At 55.8% G+C, this 19677-nt stretch overlaps 2 protein-coding genes and 1 long non-coding RNA gene across 5 annotated transcripts; 1 reads left to right on the forward strand and 2 right to left on the reverse strand.

Moving 5' to 3' along the window:
* Positions 1 to 326: 326 nt before the first annotated feature.
* Positions 327 to 19443, forward strand: Grin2c (glutamate ionotropic receptor NMDA type subunit 2C). 3 transcript variants are annotated; one of them, XM_052758696.1, is made up of 14 exons: positions 327 to 653; positions 948 to 1238; positions 7665 to 8078; positions 10106 to 10704; positions 11024 to 11138; positions 12179 to 12390; positions 12542 to 12707; positions 12967 to 13120; positions 14364 to 14489; positions 14615 to 14844; positions 15161 to 15321; positions 15769 to 15956; positions 17407 to 17639; positions 17936 to 19443. In XM_052758696.1, exons 3-14 carry the CDS (start codon positions 7680 to 7682, stop codon positions 19064 to 19066), a joined length of 3714 nt encoding a protein of 1237 aa, XP_052614656.1. In that variant the 5' UTR covers positions 327 to 653; positions 948 to 1238; positions 7665 to 7679; the 3' UTR covers positions 19067 to 19443. The 3 variants fall into 3 exon arrangements, with proteins under 3 accessions (XP_052614656.1, XP_052614657.1, XP_052614655.1); XM_052758697.1 differs by lacking the exon at positions 948 to 1238 and having other exon boundaries at positions 546 to 653; XM_052758695.1 differs by lacking the exons at positions 327 to 653; positions 948 to 1238 and adding an exon at positions 2405 to 3217.
* Positions 512 to 2255, reverse strand: LOC128121491 (uncharacterized). The gene is made up of 4 exons (XM_052756216.1): positions 2239 to 2255; positions 1316 to 1695; positions 572 to 1127; positions 512 to 530 (listed from the first exon to the last, which is right to left on the reverse strand). The coding sequence occupies exons 1-4, from the start codon at positions 2253 to 2255 to the stop codon at positions 512 to 514; spliced, it is 972 nt and encodes a 323-aa protein (XP_052612176.1).
* LOC128122887 (uncharacterized) lies at positions 17159 to 18120 on the reverse strand. Its single transcript, XR_008222524.1, has 2 exons — positions 18007 to 18120; positions 17159 to 17446 (listed from the first exon to the last, which is right to left on the reverse strand). It is a non-coding gene; the product is annotated as an uncharacterized LOC128122887 (long non-coding RNA).
* Positions 19444 to 19677: the final 234 nt, after the last annotated feature.

The following is a 19677-nucleotide window of genomic DNA, read 5'->3' on the forward strand; positions in this document are numbered from 1 at the left end:
CCCTCCAATCTCCACATGGTCTGTGCCTTTCCATTTCCAAGCTTCCAGATAAATCCACAAGCCTTTTCAAAGACTACTCCAGCCTACGGCAGTTTATATCTCTTATGGCAGCAAGATCTGGCCTTACTTTATAAACTGAAGGAGCCTCAAAATTAACTGGCCCAAGGTCACACAGCTAGAGAACTAAGGGCTCGAACCCAGGGCTCCTGGCAAGGTGGTGTTTTTCTCCGAAGCTGCCCTTGCCTCTGAGTATCGGGTCTGGGGACAGGGTCCCTGAGCAGGAGAGAGGAGAGGGGGGCAGCTAGGAGCACAGGCGGGCAGGGAGGGGCCTAGAAGGGCCAGGGGGGCACCGGTGGCCGGCTGGGGCGGGCCAGGGCGGGGCGGAGGCGACCGGCGGCGAGCTCCATCACAGTCGGCTGGTGAGCCCCAAGAGCCGGAGGCGCGCCTTTGCGCAGCCCGGGACACAGCCCCGCCACGGGGCGCGCGGGCCGGGCGCGGGGGCGGGAGGCATTCAGGCCGCGCCATCCTCACTGGTCCCGCCGCTCCCGGCTCCGGTGCCCGCCGAACGCACAGCCAGCGTGCCAGCTCGGCGGCACGAGCATCGCACGGGAGGCGGCCCGGGCTCTGGGCGTAGGTGCAGAGCCCCTTCCCGGGTGAGTGGCGGCTGGGGGCTGGCGGCGAGCGGGGGGGAGGGGGCGCCAACTTCGCAGGCAACTTAAGCGGCTCTGGCGCCGCGCGGGCAAGGACGGTGGAGACAGACGCGGGACACCCGAGACTGTACGGCCAGTTCGGGGAGTCAGAGGCCAGGGGGACCAGGACCCTCGAGAGCCCGACCGGCGTTGTGGACTCGGTGGCAAAGGAGGCGAGGAGAGACAGTCTTGGGAGACAGACCAGCCGCGGGCGCGAGGGAAGGACGCGGGTGGAGAGCCCAAGGCGTTTGTCCCTAGGGTCGCGGAGTCTCCTTCTCTTCGTCTGTCGCGGTGGCCCGGCCAGGCTGGGCACAGTCCTCGGACGCGGGAATCTGGATTGCTGGGTCCAACTGTTGCGGGTGGAAGCCGCTGGGGGCAAGGAACCGGTCAGGGGCCAGGACCTGGGGCCGAGGTTGGGTTCGACCAGAGCGCGGGGAGCTGGAAAGGACACAGAGCTCGGAGAGCAGAAAGGGGGTTGTAGCAGTTGCTGAGCTGGTCCCTGCTGGCACCTGCTGCGCGCATCTGCTATCCACCGACCCCCTCATTGGGGTGAGTTCTCCAAGCCCTCCGCTTCCCACTCCTCTCCTTACCCTCCCCCGGGAGCTCCTAATATTCCATCCTCTGACCTCCGAGATCAATGGATTTCTGGAGTGACAGGATTTGCCCGAACGCTGACCCCCGCGCCCTGGTTCCCCCGGGCTCTGCGGACTCCAAAAGGAAGGTGGGCAGAAAGGCCACCGGAGAGCCTGTGCCCTGGTGCACTGGGCCCTGGAAGCACCAGTTGGAGGCTGTAGTCTCCTGGGGCTTCAACAAGGATCCCCGACGGCTGGGAGGAGAAGCCTTGATCTCCGGCTGCGGAAGGCAGCGATTTGTGCTTGGCCTAGGCAGGCAGGGGGAGGCCTGCCAAGGGTCAAGGCACCTAGCAGGCTGCAAATCCCCCAAGGGCGTGTTTGGCGACCCTTCAAAAGTCCTGTTGGGCGAGAGGCAGAAATGCCCGCTGGGGACGCTGACCCCATTTGCTCACTCTGTTTCCCAGCCCTCCCTTCCCAATGGGACATCTGGTATAGCACCCCCAGTCCTGGCCCCATCAGCAACTCACCCTCCCCCTAGCTACGAGAAAATTTGCGGGGTGGGGGGTGGGGGAACGGGACCGTATTTGGAGAAGATGCATCCTACTGGCTTTTTGGAGCAGGTCCAGTTCCTGCCTCTGAGCTAGTTTCGAAACTTGTTAAGAATAAGAACCTGAAAGGGACAGGTTGGTAGGAAACTGGACGCCTGGGGATTCACTCCGGAGGGTCACCAAGACTGGGTCCTGACCCACAGGCCCGCCTGCCAGGCTAACCTGGCCATCCCCTGCCCAAGAGCTTGAGATCCCGACCTAGCTTGAGGCAGTGGGTTGGGGGCATAGGACTTGGGGTAGAGAGCTGGTGCTGGCTGGGCTTGAGGGAGAGAGAGTTCAGGGGGCAGTGGCCAGGCTGGGGGCGAGGAGTGCATGGTGCTCAATTTGGCCGCCAGGAGGCGTGGCGCGGGTCTCCGCGCCCGGAGTCACCGCCACTGCCGCCGCATCGCGAGTGTCCTTGAGCGGCGAGTGATGGTGGCCCTTCGGAGCTCGCGCCCCCTCCTCCTGCAGGGGCAGCCAGATGCCACGTTCCCTATGAATTATTTATCGCCGGCCTAAAAATACCCCGAACTTCACAGCCCCAGAGTAAGATTCCTGCGAGGGGAGGGGGCGGGGCGCCCCCGGGGGCTGAGACGAATCAGCTGGGAGGGGGCAGTTAGTATTGGACGAGGCAGCAGTCAGTGTCCCCACAAGTGTGGACAACATAGATGGGCTGTCTCTTTCTTTCCAGGTGCCTGGGGTGTTATGGGGCAAAAGTGAAGGGAGGGGACTACGGTAGAAGAGGGTCATATCAGTGAGGGTCTCCCACTGTCAGGAATCAGCAGCTTAGGTGGGTGATATTAGCTTTGGGGACCAGAGCTTCTAGGCCTTAGGAGTGAGGGAGCCGTTAGTGTCCCGGGTGTGAGTGAGTGTGTGTATGTGCTATACGTAAGCATGGCGTTGTCAAGGAGCCTGTGTGACTGAGGGGTTGGTGGAAGCAGGAGAGAAGGTCCCTAACATGTAGGGGGTAATGGAACCTGCCAAGAGGTGCCGAGTGTCCTAAAGGACTGGCCACTGCTAACCTCTCCCCTGTACTTAGGGACCAGGGGTTCAGCGAACACTGCTTTAAGACCCTTGGAGAGAGGAGTGTCATCAGGGATGTACAAAGGTCCAGTAATGGTGGGGTACCTGAGGAGAATCAGCTCGGGGCTTGACACCCTGCAGGGAAAGAGCGGAGGAACCCAAACCCTGTCTTTTCCTGGGGGTCCAGAGCCGATGAATCAAGATTAAGGGCAGAAACCTATAGAAGAGGGACTTAAGTTGGGCTCTGAAAGACAATAGAATTTTGTTAGGGAGAGGTTTCTCTGACCTGAGGAACAGCAGGAAGCAAGGCCTGGAGATGAAGACAGCACACCACAGTCTAGCAGGGGTGAGTACCCAAGTAGGAGAAGACAGTGGGTTTGAGTTAGCTTGTTGGACGTTGGGATTTCATTTGCGGGCACCAGAGAGAAGCTGTCCTGCTCGACCTCTGTCACAGGGACCAGGGGAAAGTTCTAGCAGTTAGGAGGAGGGCAGGAAGCAGATGCGGAGAGAGGCTGGGGACCAGGGACATGGAGTGGGGTGTTTCTTGTGAGCGATGCCCTGTCCCATTGCTTTGTCAGCTCAGAGACCTGCTGGATGCTGGTCTTTCAGCTCTTACGACCTGTCTTGATTTCCCTTCCTCTCTACCCTTAATCCAGGAGGATATTTTCACATTGGAGGAAAGCTGGCAAGGAACACCCCCTTCGGAGTTGGGGGGAGAACCTGGGCCCTTCCCCCAGACTCACACTGCCCTGGAAGAGATAAAATAGGAGCCACATGTGTGATTTTAAAATTCCTAGTACCAGCTGGACAGTGGTGGCACAGGCCTTTAATCCCGGCACTCTGGAGGCAGAGGCAGAGGCGGGCAGATCTCTGTGAGCTGTAGGCCAGCCTGGTCTACAGAGCAAGTTCCAGGACAGCCAAGGCTACACAGAGAAACCCTGTGTTGAAGAAAAAGTATATATAGTGCCAACATTAATAAAGGAGGAAAGAGCCAGTTATGATGGGCCATGTCTTTAATCTCAGCACTGGGGTGAAGAGGCAGGCAGAGCCCTGGTGAGTTCTAGTATCTAACAGTGAGTTCTAGGCCTGCAGCGGCTACATATTGAGACCCTGCCTAAAAATAAATAAAGAGTTAAATAAAATGGAAAGTAAAATAACTGCTTCCCAGGGTGGTGGTGGTGGTGGCGGCGGTGGCGGCAGCAGCAGCGGAGATCCTTGAGCCTACGGGGTCCCTCCCCCAGCTGGACCCTTGGCTGGACTCCTGTATAATTTATTTGACTTTTTTTTTTCCGGTTTTCCTCACCCTTTCAAACTGTCAGGGAGCCCCTGTCCTTCACCTAGCTCACTTGGCCTGGAGTGAGGGAGCCAGGGCCTTGGTGAAGCTGCCCGCCACTTCCCTCACAGCTGTGGTGGGGAAAGGGAGTTGGGCTGCTTGTGGTTTAGGTCCCCTCCCCCTTTCCCTAAGCCATGGATTCTGGCAAACGGTCTTGTGTCCTTTACCCTATTTATCCTCAGTCTGGTCCCCTGTTGTCCATTTCACCCCCAAGCACCACTTGTACAGACTGGGGACCAGCCCCTTCCCTGTCTGTGTCTCTTCCCAAGTCCCTTTAGTTGTGGTGAGAAGGGGGGGTGAGGGGGGGGGCGGAGATGATCCCTCCTCAGGCATCTGGGAGGGCCTTGCCCCCAAGGGCTTTACCCTTTCCTTCAGGCATTCTCCTTGACACATTTGTTAAAAATCAAACCTGAATAAAACTATGAGTTTAATATGAAAAAAAAGAGAAAAACAGATAACATTTTAATAGCATGGTTTATTTATTTAGTCAGTTATTGGATTTTCGAGAGAGAGTTTCTGTAGCCCTGGCTGTCCTGGAATTCACTCCATATACCAGGTTGACCCCTCAGAGATCCTCCTGCCTCTGCCTCCCAAGTGCTAGAATTAAAAATGTGTACCACTATGCCTGGCTTAATAGTATACTTTAATTCAGTATATCCAAAGCATTATTTTAACATGTAGTGAATATAAAAATATCAATGAGGAGAGCTGGGAAGCTGGTTCAGTGGATAAAGAATTTTCCATATAAACACGAGGACCAGAGTTTGCATTCCCAGAGCTCATGTAAATGCTGGGTGGGCACTGTAGCTTGCCTCTAATTCTAGTGCTCTGGGTTTGAAGGAAAGACTCTGCCTCAATGCATAAGGTGAGGAGTAAGCCAGGCAGACTTCTGATGCCTCCGGCCTCCACATGCACATGTACACACACACATTTGAACACACACACATTTGAACACACACACACACACACACACACACACCACGTGAAAACAAACATAAAAAGAATATTATCGAGGTAGTTCACATACTGTTTTACATACTCTTCACACCATGTCCAATATCCAGTGTATCTTTGTGCCGACAGCACACCTCACTTCCGTGGGAAGTATTTCAAGTTACGTGTGCTTGGGACTACTGTACTGGTCGGCACGGGTAAAGAGAGCCCATTCCTAGGAGACAGAAACGGGGAAGCTTGTGGCTCCCACTGGGAGGAATCTAGAACTGGATGAGCACACAGGTCTTCAAAGGAGCAGTGGGCATGACTGTGCCCTTTGCTGTCATGCTTGGAAACGATACAGTCCACATCACATGGTGTGGTGATTTAGGATCCCATCCCACACTCAATCATGATTCCAAGCCGCCATTCCTAGATAGGGGGCGATCTCGCAGGTTCTGGTGAGTCTACAGCATTCCTTCCTCTGCCGCCAATCCTCTCTACTTAGCCCGAACTTCTACCACCTCACACCTTAGCTTAAAGCCCTGACCTGTTAAATTTCATTTTGTTTGTCAATGGTAACATGCTATTGTTATCAGCTCCTTATACCTATGTGAGGAAGTACTGGAGCCTTAGCTGGGAGAAGGTATGCTGGGAGGGGAGTAGGGATGCCAGGGTCTGAGGGAAAAAGAAGTAAGTTTAGAAAAAAAAAAAAGAGCTTATAGCATCCTGCTGGTTCAGCATCTTCATCACTGAGCTCCTGGAGAGCAGGGACCATGTCTCCCCATGTTAGCATCTCATCATCCAGCAACTCATTCACAGAAGGTGATCTGTGTACCGAGTCACACTTCATAGCTGAAAACTTCCTTTCTGTGGTCTCCTTCAGAGCTACCTTTTCAGCAAAGAGAAGAAATTTCCTGCACACTCCCTGGTGACCCTTGCATTTTGCTGCCCCGTTTCCTTAGAGAGAACTGGAGACTCTGGAGGGAAGCCTCTGAAGGGGTGTCATGTAAGAAATCAGTCTTGGAACAAAAGGAAGAGAGGGATGTAGTGGCCTGCAGAGCAGAGGAAAGGTCTGGAAGGAGCCAGGGCTGTCCTGGGAGTTCTCAAGCCCTAGCCCTAGGGTGTCTGGGTGAGATGTTTGGGTTCATTCTGCATTTCTGTGGCAAAGGTGTACAAATCTCCTGCATGGGGGCTGGAGTGGCAGGCCCACTCTGATCCTTCTTTGACTCCCCCTGGTTAGTTTTATTAGACGTGGGAGGAGGCTGGAGAGGGTGGCCATGTGCTGCATCTGTGGGCACCAGGAGACATGTTTCTCTCACCCACCGGGCTTTGGTCTTGATCCAGAATGAATCTGTAGCAGACACACTTGGGCGTTTAGGTTAGATGTAAAAAAGGCCCTACACACCAGCAGTGGGATGTGAATAGCGGATGTAAGTTGGACATCTCAGGGCTTTGGGTGTCCTGAACCCAAGCGAGTTGGCCTTGACCACTCTGCTTTAGAGGGCTGCCCTAAATGAGCTTGCTGAAGGGAAGGTGGCGAAGACATCCAAGCTCTGGAGGAGAGGATCTGCCAGGCAGAGCCACACAGCAGAGGTCCAGGGCTGGCTCCAGGGCAAGCAGAACACTGAGCAGTAGTATTTGTTCTGATGAGGGATAGATGCAAGATTCAGTTCGGCTGTTGAGAGGACTGGGCTGTGGGGGTGCCACAGAGCTACCTGTCTTTATCTGGCAGAGAGACTGTCGCCTACAGGATAAAATTTGCTAATGGCAGTGAATAGCTGGATTTCTTATTTTGAAAGTTCAGACAGGCTAAGTGACTTCTCAAAGATCACACAGCTGAGGCTGGAAAGATGGCTCAGTGGTTGTAGAAGACCTTAGTTGAATTCCTAGTACACACGCCTGGCAGCTCACAACTACCTGAAACTAGAGCTCCAGGGGATCTGACTCTACAGGTACCCACACACACACATGTACAGATCCCTACAAAAACACACACGTCTTCACATAATTTCCTAATTTTTGTCCTTTTTTTTTTTTTTTTTCAGAGCTGAGGACCAAACCCAGGGCCTAGGACTTGCTAGGCAAGCACTCTACCACTGAGCTAAATCCCTAACCCCCTTCACGTAATTTTGTAATGAATCTTGTTTATTTGTTTTAAAGATCACATTGCTAGTAAGTGGCATTCCTGATTTGAACTCAGCTCTGTCCATCTCAGATCAGGGCTCTTGAACAACACACAAACATTTCAGTGTCTTTGCTAGGGCAGAACCCAGATAACTGGGTTTGGGGACTGTGACCTTTCTAGCTATTCATAGATAAGGGTGACAAGCTTTGTCCAGGCTGCTGCCTCTCCAAGGTGCCCTGGGGATGCTCAGCTAACTTGTCTCTTTCTCTGTGTCTGTCTGTGTCTGTCTGTCTGTCTCTGCCTCTTCCATGGAGGGAGGTTCTCTCTTCTCTGTTCTCTGGTCCTTGCCTCCTGTGTGTCCATCTGTCTCTCTCTATGCCTGCCCTGGTTTCTCTGCAGGACCCTCCAGTGGACATGGGTGGGGCCCTAGGGCCGGCTCTGCTGCTCACTTCCCTCCTCGGTGCCTGGGCAGGGCTGGGCCCAGGGCAGAGAGAGCAGGCAGTGACGGTGGCAGTGGTGTTTGGCAGCTCTGGGCCACTGCAGGCCCAGGCCCGCACTCGTCTCACCCCCCAGAACTTCCTAGACCTGCCTCTGGAGATCCAGCCACTCACAGTTGGCGTCAACAATACCAACCCCAGCAGCATCCTCACCCAAATCTGCGGGCTTCTGGGTGCTGCCCGTGTCCACGGCATCGTCTTTGAAGACAACGTGGACACCGAGGCGGTGGCCCAGCTACTGGACTTCGTCTCCTCCCAGACCCACGTGCCCATCCTCAGCATCAGCGGAGGCTCTGCTGTGGTCCTAACCCCCAAGGTGCCTGTCTAAATTCTTGTCCCTTCCTCCCTGAGCCCAGAGCTAGGCTGGAGCTGGGGTCCAGGGCTGAGTCTGGATTAGGGAGCAGCTTAGACCTTCGGGAGCTGGGACTGGCTGGGACTGAAGGTGTGATGAGGGAAGGGGAAGATACCATGGGGAGAATGTTCCCTGGATCCAGATTATCAGTGCTCTCAATTGCTGTTGCGTTTGTGTCTGGATGAGGTGGGTAGATGGCCTTCCAGCTGTGATGGCCAGGCTACCTACTCTGCTTCCCCAGCTCTCATTGGTCAGGCCCTAGACCCCTTGGACACTGAGCATTCATATGTAGGGGATGGCATGACCGGGCCAGGTCACTGCTCCAGGCATGGGAGAGACAGACACACTTGATGCTCTGGGGAGAAAGTGCCCAACACAGATTCATATACAATGCCAAGTGACAGAGGCATTTCGAAGGAAAGACAGATGCCTCCAGGGCAGGCGTCTCACGGGGCCTGTTCGGATGGGGTGTTGGTCAGATACGACCTTTCAACAAATGGTGTCTGAGGCCAGAGGCTAAGTGGGACTTGGGAGGGATATATCGCTGATCAGAGAGAAGCCGGGAGAAGGAGGTGGGACTCACGACTTGGGAAGCGTTAGGCTTTGTTGTCAGTATGGGTCAGTCAGGGAGGGTGATCCGGGGGACGCTGGCTTGATTTGCATCAGCTTCATTGCTCCTTCAACCCAGAAAAATTTGAGAATATGCAGAAAGAGTACAAAGGTACACCATCTACCTTCCGTCCACCTTGACCCTCTCTCCTCCCCCATGCCCCTCCCTGGCCATTGCTCCCTCTGCAGTGGTAAACTGAAGCAAAATTCCAGACAGCTTATCATCCCACCCATAAATATTTCAGTGTGTACCTACAGCAGACGAAAGCCTAAAAAAAAAAAAAAAAAAAAAAACCCACCATACATTATCACGTCTAAAATAAATAATAAAAATTCCTCGGCCTCTTCAAATATCCAGCCAGTGCCCACATTTCCCCACCGCCTCATAAATGTCATCCGTGTTTATTTTTAAGTCGGTTTGCTTGGATCAGAAGCCAAATGAAGTTCACATCTGGTGGCTGGTGGCTACAGCTTCAAAGTCTCCACCCTTGCACTCTCTGTCTTTGAGACAGAGTGTGACTCTGTAGCCTGGGCTAGGGTTTGGAACTTACTCTGTAGACCAGGTTGGTGTTGAACTTGTGGCTAACCCTCCGGCCTCCCAAGTGCTGTGGTTACAGGCATGTGCCACCACAGCTTCTCTTTTAGTTGAAATTGGTCTGTTGAAGAACCTGGGCTTGGGGCCTATAGTTCCCCTTTTTAAAAAATAGGATCAGAATGATGGCAGTGAGGAGGCCTCTTGGGGGGAGCTGTAGTGCTGGAAGGAGACCTTCGGAGGAAACCACTCCCTGAAGCTTGCAGTGGCTGTGGACTTTGGGGTGTAGAGGTGGCGTGAAGGAGGAGCTTTCTCGCTCCTGAGGCTATGGGCAGGGTGGTGCTTTCCTGTTACCTATCGCTGGGCCGGGTATCAGCTCCCGGGACTCTGTTTCTCGACTCTCACAGTGCTTGGCAAGAGCGCTAAGCCTGGAGCTATAATTCCAAGACTCTGATTCAGTTGGTCCGGGCAGTGCTTCTCAAAGTCGCGGGCTCAGGGGAAACCCAGAAGAGCTTGCCCACAGGCAGATTCCAGGCATCACCCTGAAATTCTGTTGAATGCCATAGGTGTTGGGGTGCAGCGAGGACTTCTGGGTTTCTAATAAGTTCACTGATGGTGCTGAGGCTTCTGGCCGGTTGTTCAAGCAGGGTCAGGTTGAGGGGCGGGAATTTTAGTTTGTAAAATTCCCCAGGTGAGTCCAATGGGCCACAGGGCAGGGGTTCCCCGGGACACTGAGCCTCCCCACCCCCTACTCTAGGATTTCAGGAGCAGGGAAAGGTGGGAGCTGGGGCGCAGGGCGAGGCTCATTCCGCCCCGCCCCCCACTCAGGCCCGCCACACCCCGTCCCCAGGAGCCTGGCTCCGCCTTCCTGCAGCTGGGCGTGTCCCTGGAGCAGCAGCTGCAGGTGCTGTTCAAGGTGCTGGAGGAATACGACTGGAGCGCGTTCGCCGTCATCACCAGCCTGCACCCGGGCCACGCGCTCTTCCTCGAGGGCGTGCGCGCCGTCGCCGACGCCAGCTACCTGAGCTGGCGGCTGCTGGACGTGCTCACACTGGAGCTGGGCCCGGGCGGGCCGCGAGCGCGCACTCAGCGCCTGCTGCGCCAGGTCGACGCTCCCGTGCTGGTGGCCTACTGCTCCCGCGAGGAGGCCGAGGTGCTCTTCGCTGAGGCTGCACAGGCCGGCCTGGTGGGACCCGGCCACGTGTGGTTGGTGCCTAATCTGGCGCTGGGGAGCACCGACGCGCCCCCGGCAGCCTTCCCTGTGGGCCTCATCAGTGTGGTCACCGAGAGCTGGCGCCTTAGCCTGCGCCAGAAGGTTCGCGACGGTGTGGCCATCCTGGCCCTCGGTGCCCACAGCTACCGACGCCAGTACGGTACCCTGCCTGCCCCGGCTGGGGACTGCCGAAGCCACCCCGGACCTGTCAGCCCTGCCAGGCAGGCCTTCTACAGGTAAGCACCTACCCTTATCATGTAGGGCACTTCAGGGGACTTGAATGGCAATGAGCTTGGGCTCCTGGTCTCTCTCATCTCCCTCTATCTCACACCAGCATATGCTAGGTCAAGTTCCTTTAGGTCTCTGGGTCTTTGCATCCTTATCTAAAGAAACAGCGGGTTTTAGGATGTGGAAAGGTCCAGGAGGTCAACACAGGGAGACTTTTAAAAATAATAAGCACACAAATGCTTTACGATGGTGGTAGTATGGGATGTCCTAGGCAGAGCCACATCCTGGGGTGGGACACCCTGGCATCTCTCTGCCTCACCTCCCTAGGCACCTACTGAATGTCACCTGGGAGGGCCGAGACTTCTCCTTCAGCCCTGGTGGGTACCTGGTCCAGCCCACCATGGTTGTGATCGCCCTCAACCGGCACCGCCTCTGGGAGATGGTGAGATGGGGGTGAGCCCAGGGCCCTCTGTTTCCTATTATTTCCCCACAGCTGAGCAGAGTCCCTCTGTTCATGTCTCAGCCGAGACTTCCTTCACTGGGAAAACTTGGAGGCCTCCCAGATGGTTTAGGTCACACACCCCCATTCCCGCAGGCTCCCGGGACACCCTGCTTTCCTTGCACTACTGAACTTAAGCATTTCTGTCACATAGTCCTGGCCCTAGAGGAGTGACCTATGTCTGAACTGGCCAGCTGGACATGTAAATAAGCAGAATAAGGAAAGATCAGTGCTTGGGTACAGATGTATGCAAAACAGCACCAGGCACAAGGTGATTATTCATGCCTGTAATCCTAGTACTCAAGGGGCAGAGGCAGGAGGATTGCTTCAAACCCGAGCCCAGCTTGGTCTATTTGATTTACATAGCAAGTCACAGACCAGCAGGGCTACATGGTGAGAACGTGTTTTGCCCCCTAACAAAACAAAACAACCCAAAACAGCAAGTGTGTGGAGAGGAAGACAAGAATTTGTTTTGCTTTCAAAGGAAGAAACTAGGGAAGGCATTTCTGCAGATGGGATGTTTAAGTTGGGCTGAAGATTGAGGAAGAACCCAGTAAGACGGAGTGCTAACCTGGTGTAGACAAAAGGCTGCGAAATGATGTGTCGGATGGTGGGGGGATGTGATAAAAGGGGGCGAATGTTGGTGGAATGTTGTGCTGAGGTAATGGGGAAGTGAGGTTGCTGAGGCAGTCTGAGACTTAGGAAGGTGTTTTGGGCCAGCAGCAATGTGGTGACAACCTTGGAGATCACAGGGCCCAGGACGTGGAGGAGGCTGTGGGGAGCCTGCCCTTGTGTCCATGGTCAGCCCTTGGCCTGTATTTCTGTCTTCCAAATGCCTCTGTCCAAGCCTCCCTAATCTGTCTGCCCTGGGTATCTTTAGGGTTCATGGCCTTGGCAGATGGTCCCCAGAAGCCCTGTCTAGAGAGTGTGGGGGGTGGGGAGCAGTACTACAGGTTCTGGCTGAGGCAGGTTGTCCTCTGCAGGTGGGGCGCTGGGATCATGGAGTCCTGTACATGAAGTACCCAGTGTGGCCTCGCTACAGCACTTCTCTGCAGCCTGTGGTGGACAGCCGGCATCTGACGGTGGCCACGCTGGAAGAACGGCCCTTTGTCATTGTGGAAAGCCCTGACCCTGGCACTGGTGGCTGTGTACCCAACACTGTGCCCTGCCGTAGACAGAGCAACCACACCTTCAGGTCCGGTGTGAGCTGGGTGCTGCCATGGGTGGGTCAGCTGCTGCGTGTGTGTCTCTCGTGCTTGGGCAGGGGTGGGGTCTGTATGCCAGGCTGGGAGGAACAGCTGGGGTTGAGCGTTGTGGCAGGCTCTGACTTGTGGTCGTGGCTGCAGCAGCGGGGATGTAACCCCCTACACCAAGCTCTGCTGTAAGGGCTTCTGCATCGACATCCTCAAGAAGCTGGCCAAGGTGGTCAAGTTCTCCTATGACCTGTACCTGGTGACCAACGGCAAACACGGCAAGCGGGTGCGAGGTGTGTGGAACGGCATGATCGGGGAGGTATGTCAACCCCAGGTTCAACCACAGGTTCAGCTGGGGCCACCCTGCTCACTGCTAGATTTCATGTTTCCCCCAGCCATGTGGTTGTGCAACTGGGCTGTCAACTCTGCAGTGATGAAGTCCGGGGAAACTGAGCTCTGGGGACCCAGGGAGGGAGTAGCCAGTTCCACTGGTGGCTGCCGGATGCTCTTCCAGGATGAGGACTGGGGAGAATGCTGAAGTCCTTGGGGGATCTCTTCAATCCCCTCCTGCCCCCTAGGTATACTACAAGCGGGCAGACATGGCCATCGGCTCCCTCACCATCAATGAGGAGCGCTCTGAGATTATAGATTTCTCTGTGCCTTTTGTGGAGACCGGCATCAGTGTGATGGTGGCTAGAAGCAATGGCACCGTCTCCCCCTCAGCCTTCCTGGGTGAGCTTTGGGTGGCCAGGAAAGGCTCTGGGCACAAGAAGCCAGGGGTGGGTGTGGGGGGTATGAGTGGAAAGGTGAGGTCTGGGGAGGACCCTTAAAGCCAAGCAGGTTGACCTTGAGAGTCTCAGAGGGTGGTGGGAGGCAAGTGAAGAGGAGATGGAGGGGATGGTGCTAACACTGGTGGGTTCTGAGCCAGGTCGGGGTCAAAAGAATCCGACAGGCCAATGGAGCCACTGGGAAGGACGCGAAGACAGATTGGCCGGCGGCGGGCTACAGGCTGTGCTGTGGGTTGGGCCACGGACCAAGGACGAAGCATTAGGGGAGCATGAGATAGATGCTGATACTTTTCTTACTCCATCAGGAACCCTGAATTTTGGGGGTCAGCCCCACTGTGCCAGACCCCCAGCCAGGTTACAGGGTTACAGCATACAACTATGTTCCTTCCTTTTCCTGAGTGCCCAGTGTGGGGGTCAGGTGGGGCTTGTAGCATGAAGTGGCTCAGAGAAGCTGTGAGCACAGGGGAAGGGCTGAGAGCTGGCTAGGCTGGTGTGAGACCCCAGCTCTGCCCCGTCTTGCTGGGTGGCTTTAACAAAGTCAGAGCTGAGAGTGGTAGGCAGAGGCAGGAGGGTCTGTGTGAGTTCCAGGCCAGCCAGGGTGAAACACACACATGCACGCACGCGCACACGCGCACACACACACACACACACACACACACACACACACACACACACACACACACGCACACACGCACACACGCACGTGCACGCCCTCTCTGAGTGTCAGGGAAGAGTCACCCCCACCTCTAGGATGGCCTCCCTGCAAAGAAGCAAGTGCTCTAGACAGCAACGGTTTCTCAGTCCAGGAGTCAGATTCTGAAGGGCCTTGGGCTTTGGTCCCACGTCAATGGATGTGGAGTAAGACTTGCCCTCAGGGCCTCATACCCCAGGCAGAGGGATCAGAACCCTCCCTAGTGATGGGCCCTGCTGGAGATCAGGGAGCTATGGAGATTTAGAGTGGAGTGATGTGTGGTCTCAGGAGAAGGGAGGGAGCCTTGAACACTGTACGCTGTCCTTCCTTGGACTCTTTGGGGGCTCTGCTGCCCGGAGGATCAGGGACCTTTGGTCCCACCTACAGGGCTGCCAGGCCCCTCCTTTGCACATGTCTCCATTTGTTGGTGCCTAGTACTGTTGGAATGGCGGGGGAGGGGGGGCGAGGTCTCTGAGCCACCTGCCTTGGTCCCCAGAACCCTACAGCCCTGCCGTGTGGGTGATGATGTTTGTGATGTGCCTCACGGTGGTTGCCATCACTGTCTTCATGTTCGAGTACTTCAGCCCCGTCAGCTACAACCAGAACCTCACCAAGGGCAAGAGTAAGCTGTTCCATGGGCCTGGGTGGAGGGACAGGGTAGAATGGCCCATGATGAGGCTCCCACCAGGCTATGAGCCCCTTCATAGTGGGTCAGGGAAGCCCCAACACTCACCTTCTCACCCCCAGAATCTGGAGGACCATCCTTCACCATTGGCAAGTCCGTGTGGTTGCTGTGGGCGCTGGTCTTCAACAACTCTGTTCCCATCGAGAACCCCCGGGGTACCACCAGCAAGATCATGGTCCTGGTCTGGGCTTTCTTTGCAGTTATCTTCCTCGCCAGCTACACGGCCAATCTGGCAGCCTTCATGATCCAGGAGCAGTACATCGACACTGTGTCGGGCCTTAGTGACAAGAAGGTTCCTGGGCCACAGCCAGGTGGAGGGTGGGGATAGTCCTTGGATGGGCAGACACAGGACAGTCTGGGGAGTTGGAACAAAGGCTGCAGTGGGAAGAATTTGGGGGCCTGGGGAGAAGGATCCATGACTGCTCAGGTCCACAGCCTGAGTGACCTTGATTAAGTTTCCTCTGTCTCAGGCTTCTGAGTTTCCATTTGTAAAAGACAGGGGAGGCCTGGACTGTGCCCAAGACTGTGCACGTCAGACTTGGGGCTGGGACTCTGGTATCCAGGAGGCTGGATGAAGAGGGTGGGAGTGGCTTGCTTTCTGCCTTTAGTTTCAGCGGCCTCAAGATCAATACCCACCCTTCCGTTTCGGCACGGTGCCCAATGGCAGCACAGAGAGGAACATTCGGAGCAACTACCGTGACATGCACACCCACATGGTCAAGTTCAACCAGCGCTCAGTGGAGGATGCTCTCACAAGCCTCAAGATGGGGTGGGTCCCCAGTCTTGCGCCCTCCTCTGCCTCTGGTTCCATGGCTTCCCAGGAAGCATCCTTAGGTGTCCCTTCCTTAGAGACCTAAGGTGGGGACAGTGGAGCTGGCATGTCTTGGGGACTCCTGGGGAGGGGAGAGGGGGTCTTGAGGCAGAGTGGATGTTTACTATATGGTCCAGAAATAGAGGTGAAGTGTTGACCCAAGCTTGAGGTGGTGACTGTTAAGTTACAGGCTCTTGAGGGCACAAGGGGATGGGCAGAGGGATGGAATATTCTAGGGCAGAGAGTTCCCTGTCCTCTCCAAGGAGTGCGGAAGGGGTCCTTGCAAGGGCACCTCGCTGGTGGTGCCCGCAGGCTCCTGTACTCAGGCCCTTGTCCACACCCTGGGTTTGGTGCTTCCCTCTCACGGTGTGGGCCCTTGGCCCTGAGGGCTCAGCCTGTCTCTAGGAAGCTGGATGCCTTTATCTACGATGCTGCTGTCCTCAACTACATGGCGGGCAAGGATGAGGGCTGCAAGCTGGTCACCATTGGATCTGGCAAGGTCTTCGCCACCACTGGCTATGGCATCGCCATGCAGAAAGACTCCCACTGGAAGCGGGCCATAGACCTGGCACTCCTGCAGTTCCTGGGGGATGGTGAGTACCACAACTGTAGGGCCCAGGAAGGGCCCAGGGTGGACCACAGAGCCTGTGGTTATCAGCATCTCCATCATCATTTCTGTGTGCACAGAGCCTCCACAGGAGAAGGCCTCTGGGGGTGAGGGTGGGGCAGTTGGGGTGCAAGTATGAGGAAAGACTGTTGAACCCTCAGGAAGTGATGACCTGTAAGTGGATGCAAGGACCAGACCTGGGGTTTTCCCAAAGGGCAAGGAATGCAAGAAAGCACTCCAGTTGCCTGGTGGGGGTTCCGAGTGGCTGAATGCCCCCAGGCACCTTCTGGTTTTCCTAGATGAGTATTTCTCTTCTGTCATCTTGAGATTACCTGAGGGTGGGGCTAAACTTCTGCCTACTCCCAAGCTGGAAGCAGGCTAGCCTGGGCAGCAGGGCTCACTAGTTGGAGAGACCAGCCCAGGCTGCTCTAAACCCAGAGAAAGCTCTGAGTTTACAGTTCCATCCTTAGCGGACAAAATGTTGTCTGAGATGGGTATAGGGATGGACACCTGTAATTGTAGCCCCGGGGGGACCCACATAGAGAGATCATGAGTTTGAGGCCAGCCTGGACTATAAATCAAGAGCTCGTCTCCAAATAAAACAAAACACACCCCATGCCTTGGGGCTGCGGGGATGGCTCAGTGGTTAAGAGCATGTACTGCTCTTGCAGAGAGCCTGAGTGTGGCTCCCAACACCCACATCAGCTCACAGTTGACTGTAATTCCAGCTCCATGGGGAGTGGATACTTCTGGCCTTCATGAGCACCTGCACTCACATGATACCCATGCATAGACATACTTATACATACACAATTAAGGACAAAAGTAAATCTCAACAATCCCCCATACCCTTAAACTCAAAACACTGTCCATACCATAAATTCAGTGTCATGAGAGCAAACAAGAATGTCATCTCGCAGGGGCTCAGCTCGAGCTTGGCATGTCAGTGGTAAAGAGCATATGATGAATAAATGAATGAATGAATGATGAATGAATGAGTGAATACTAAAATTTAACCAACAGGCAAGCCTTTAGTGCCAGGCATGGTGGTGTCAGCCTGTAATCCCAGCTGGGATTGGGAGGTAGAGGCAGGAGGATCCAGAGTTTAAGATCTTCCTTGCCTACTATCAAGTTTCAAGGCCAGCGTGAGCTACATGAAACCCTGTCTCAAAACAAAACAAAAACAAAACAACAAAACCAAGACTTTACTGGGCATATGGGAGTGGGCAGGCAAAGGGCGCAAAACTGGTGTTAATTCTGCAGCTAGCTTCCTTCTGCTTTTTCTTCTTGCTTACTGCCCCTGCTCCACCTCTGCGGCACTGGTCCCCACTAGGAAACAAGGACGTAGAACCGTCCTCTATCCAGGCTCAGGGAGTGTGTTGGGAGGGCTTGTTGCCAAAGAGGTGGTCCTGAGTCTTGTATGTACTCTCTGCCAGGAGAGACCCAGAAGCTGGAGACGGTGTGGCTCTCAGGGATCTGCCAGAATGAGAAGAATGAGGTGATGAGCAGCAAGCTGGACATCGACAACATGGCGGGCGTCTTCTACATGCTGCTGGTGGCCATGGGGCTGGCCCTGCTGGTCTTTGCCTGGGAGCACCTTGTCTACTGGAAACTTCGCCACTCCGTGCCCAACTCACCCCAGCTGGACTTCCTGCTGGCTTTCAGCAGGGTAGGTGCCTGCCTCTTCCTATACAGATCTTAGTGTTAGGGACAGCAACCCAGCTGGCTGTGGACTCATTTACAGATGTATAACTGACATCTTGGGAAGAGGTGTGGTTTGCCAGCATGGTGGGGCTTTGAGTCCTCCCTGCCATTTGTGTCGTTAGAACGAATAAACCCGATACTTCATTCATCTGCAGAGTAGCACATTGCCTGACACACAAGAGCACACAGTTGGGGCTTAAAAAGCTGTTACTTGGAACATGGCCCAGGACAGTGGTGACCTATCTCTTCTCCATTGCTTAGGGCATCTACAGCTGCTTCAACGGGGTACAGAGCCTCCCCAGCCCTGCGCGGCCACCCAGCCCGGACCTTACAGCAGGCTCAGCCCAGGCCAGTGTGTTGAAGATGCTGCAGGCGGCTCGAGACATGGTGAACACCGCGGATATGAGCAGCTCCCTGGACCGCGCCACACGCACCATCGAGAACTGGAGCAGCAACCGCCGAGCACCTGCTCCCACCAGCTCCGGCCCGCGGTCATCCACCCCGGGTCCTCCGGGACAACGGAGTCCCAGTGGCTGGGGGCCTCCCGGTGGGGGCCACACACCGCTAGTGCGCAGGGCCCCGCAGCCCTCCGGCCGCCCCGCGATGTGCGGGCCGCCTCCTCCCGCAGTGTCCCGAGCACCCTGCAGGCACGCTTGGGATACGCGGTGGCCGGTGCGGGTCGCGCACCGGGGGCGGCACCTTTCGGCCTCCGAGCGGCGCGCGCTCCCGGAGCGCCCCCTGTTGCCCGCGCACTGCCACTACAGCTCCTTCCCTCGCGCTGAGAGATCCGGGCGCCCCTTCCTCCCGCTCTTCCCGGAGCCCCCGGAGCCCGACGACTTGCCGCTGCTCAGGCCGGAACAGCTGGCTCGGCGGGAGGCTCTGTTGCGCGCGGCCTGGGCCCGGGGCCCGCGTCCTCGCCACGCTTCCCTACCCAGCTCGGTAGCAGAAGCCTTCACTCGATCCAGCCCGCTGCCTGCCAGGTGCGCCGGTCACGCCTGTGCCTGCCCCTGCCCCCAAAGCCAGCCATCCTGCAGGCACTTGGTTCAGGCACAGTCCATGCGGCTGCCGTCCTACCGAGAAGCCTGTGTGGAGGGCGTACCGGCAGGGGCGGCCACCTGGCAGCCCAGACAGCACGTCTGCCTGCACACCCATACCCACCTGCCATTCTGTTGGGGGGCTGTCTGCCATCATTCTCTACCCTGTGCCAGTCACAGCCCCTGGCTCACTGGAGCCTGGGAGCCTCCATTACACAGAGGCAGGACCCTGGGGCTAGGCACAGGCTACAGGGACAGCGGGGTGCTGGAAGAGGTCAGCAGGGAGGCCTGTGGGACACAAGGTTTCCCAAGGTCCTGCACCTGGAGGCGAATCTCCAGCCTGGAATCAGAAGTATGAGGTACCAGCTGCTCTGGTTCCTGCTGGACTGGATTCTGTGGCTGGCCTTGGCCATGTTTGGTGGGCAGGCAAGTATGGGTTTCTCTGGCTTCTACTTTGAAATCCTGGCCATGGGACCCCACTGAAGATGATGTCTGCCATGCCAGTTTGTGACCTTAGAAGGCTCGGGTCCTGGTGTGGGCTGGGATCTTGCAGTCACAGGAGGTGAAAATGGGTCCCTGTCCTGGTGCCAGCCAGACCCTAGTTGTGGCTGCTGTGGCCTTGGGTTGGGGACACAGAAATTGGAACTGGAGGTTGGGGTGGGGCCATCCCACCCCTTGCTCCAGTAGGTTGGAATTTCTTCTCATTGGAGCATTAAAGCAATGTTTTACAACCCACTTGGTCCTGGCTGCCTCATTCTACATCCTGGAGGGTGCACAGTACAGCCTTGGGTGTATTCTGGGCTGGACATCTGCTTATAGCATGTGGACAGATCCGTGTAGACAAGCCTTAGCTTCAAGGGTGTCTAAGAGTGAGGTGGGAATAGGTGAGGCTGAGGGAGAGGGTTCTGGGCAGCAGAAGCCATTTGATATTCAGGGCCAATTCCACCTATTCTGTGACAACTGTGCTCA

This window comes from Peromyscus californicus, unplaced genomic scaffold (assembly GCF_007827085.1).
Source record: "Peromyscus californicus insignis strain IS unplaced genomic scaffold, ASM782708v3 Scaffold_3__1_contigs__length_106647218, whole genome shotgun sequence".
Classification (NCBI taxonomy): domain Eukaryota; kingdom Metazoa; phylum Chordata; class Mammalia; order Rodentia; family Cricetidae; genus Peromyscus; species Peromyscus californicus.

What these genes read in the sequence shown, in the direction of transcription:
- LOC128121491 (XM_052756216.1), bottom strand. An exon ending in GAAATCCATTGATCTCGGAG is followed by an intron (nt 1,128 to 1,315) that starts GTCAGAGGATGG and finishes TGTCCTTTCCAG; the next exon opens with CTCCCCGCGCTCTGGTCGAA.
- Grin2c (XM_052758695.1), top strand. Translation starts at nt 3,188, where the DNA reads ATGAAGACAGCACACCACAGTCTAGCAGGG. An exon ending in CTGTGGTCCTAACCCCCAAG is followed by an intron (nt 8,079 to 10,105) that starts GTGCCTGTCTAA and finishes CCCCGTCCCCAG; the next exon opens with GAGCCTGGCTCCGCCTTCCT. An exon ending in CGGGCCTTAGTGACAAGAAG is followed by an intron (nt 14,845 to 15,160) that starts GTTCCTGGGCCA and finishes TTCTGCCTTTAG; the next exon opens with TTTCAGCGGCCTCAAGATCA.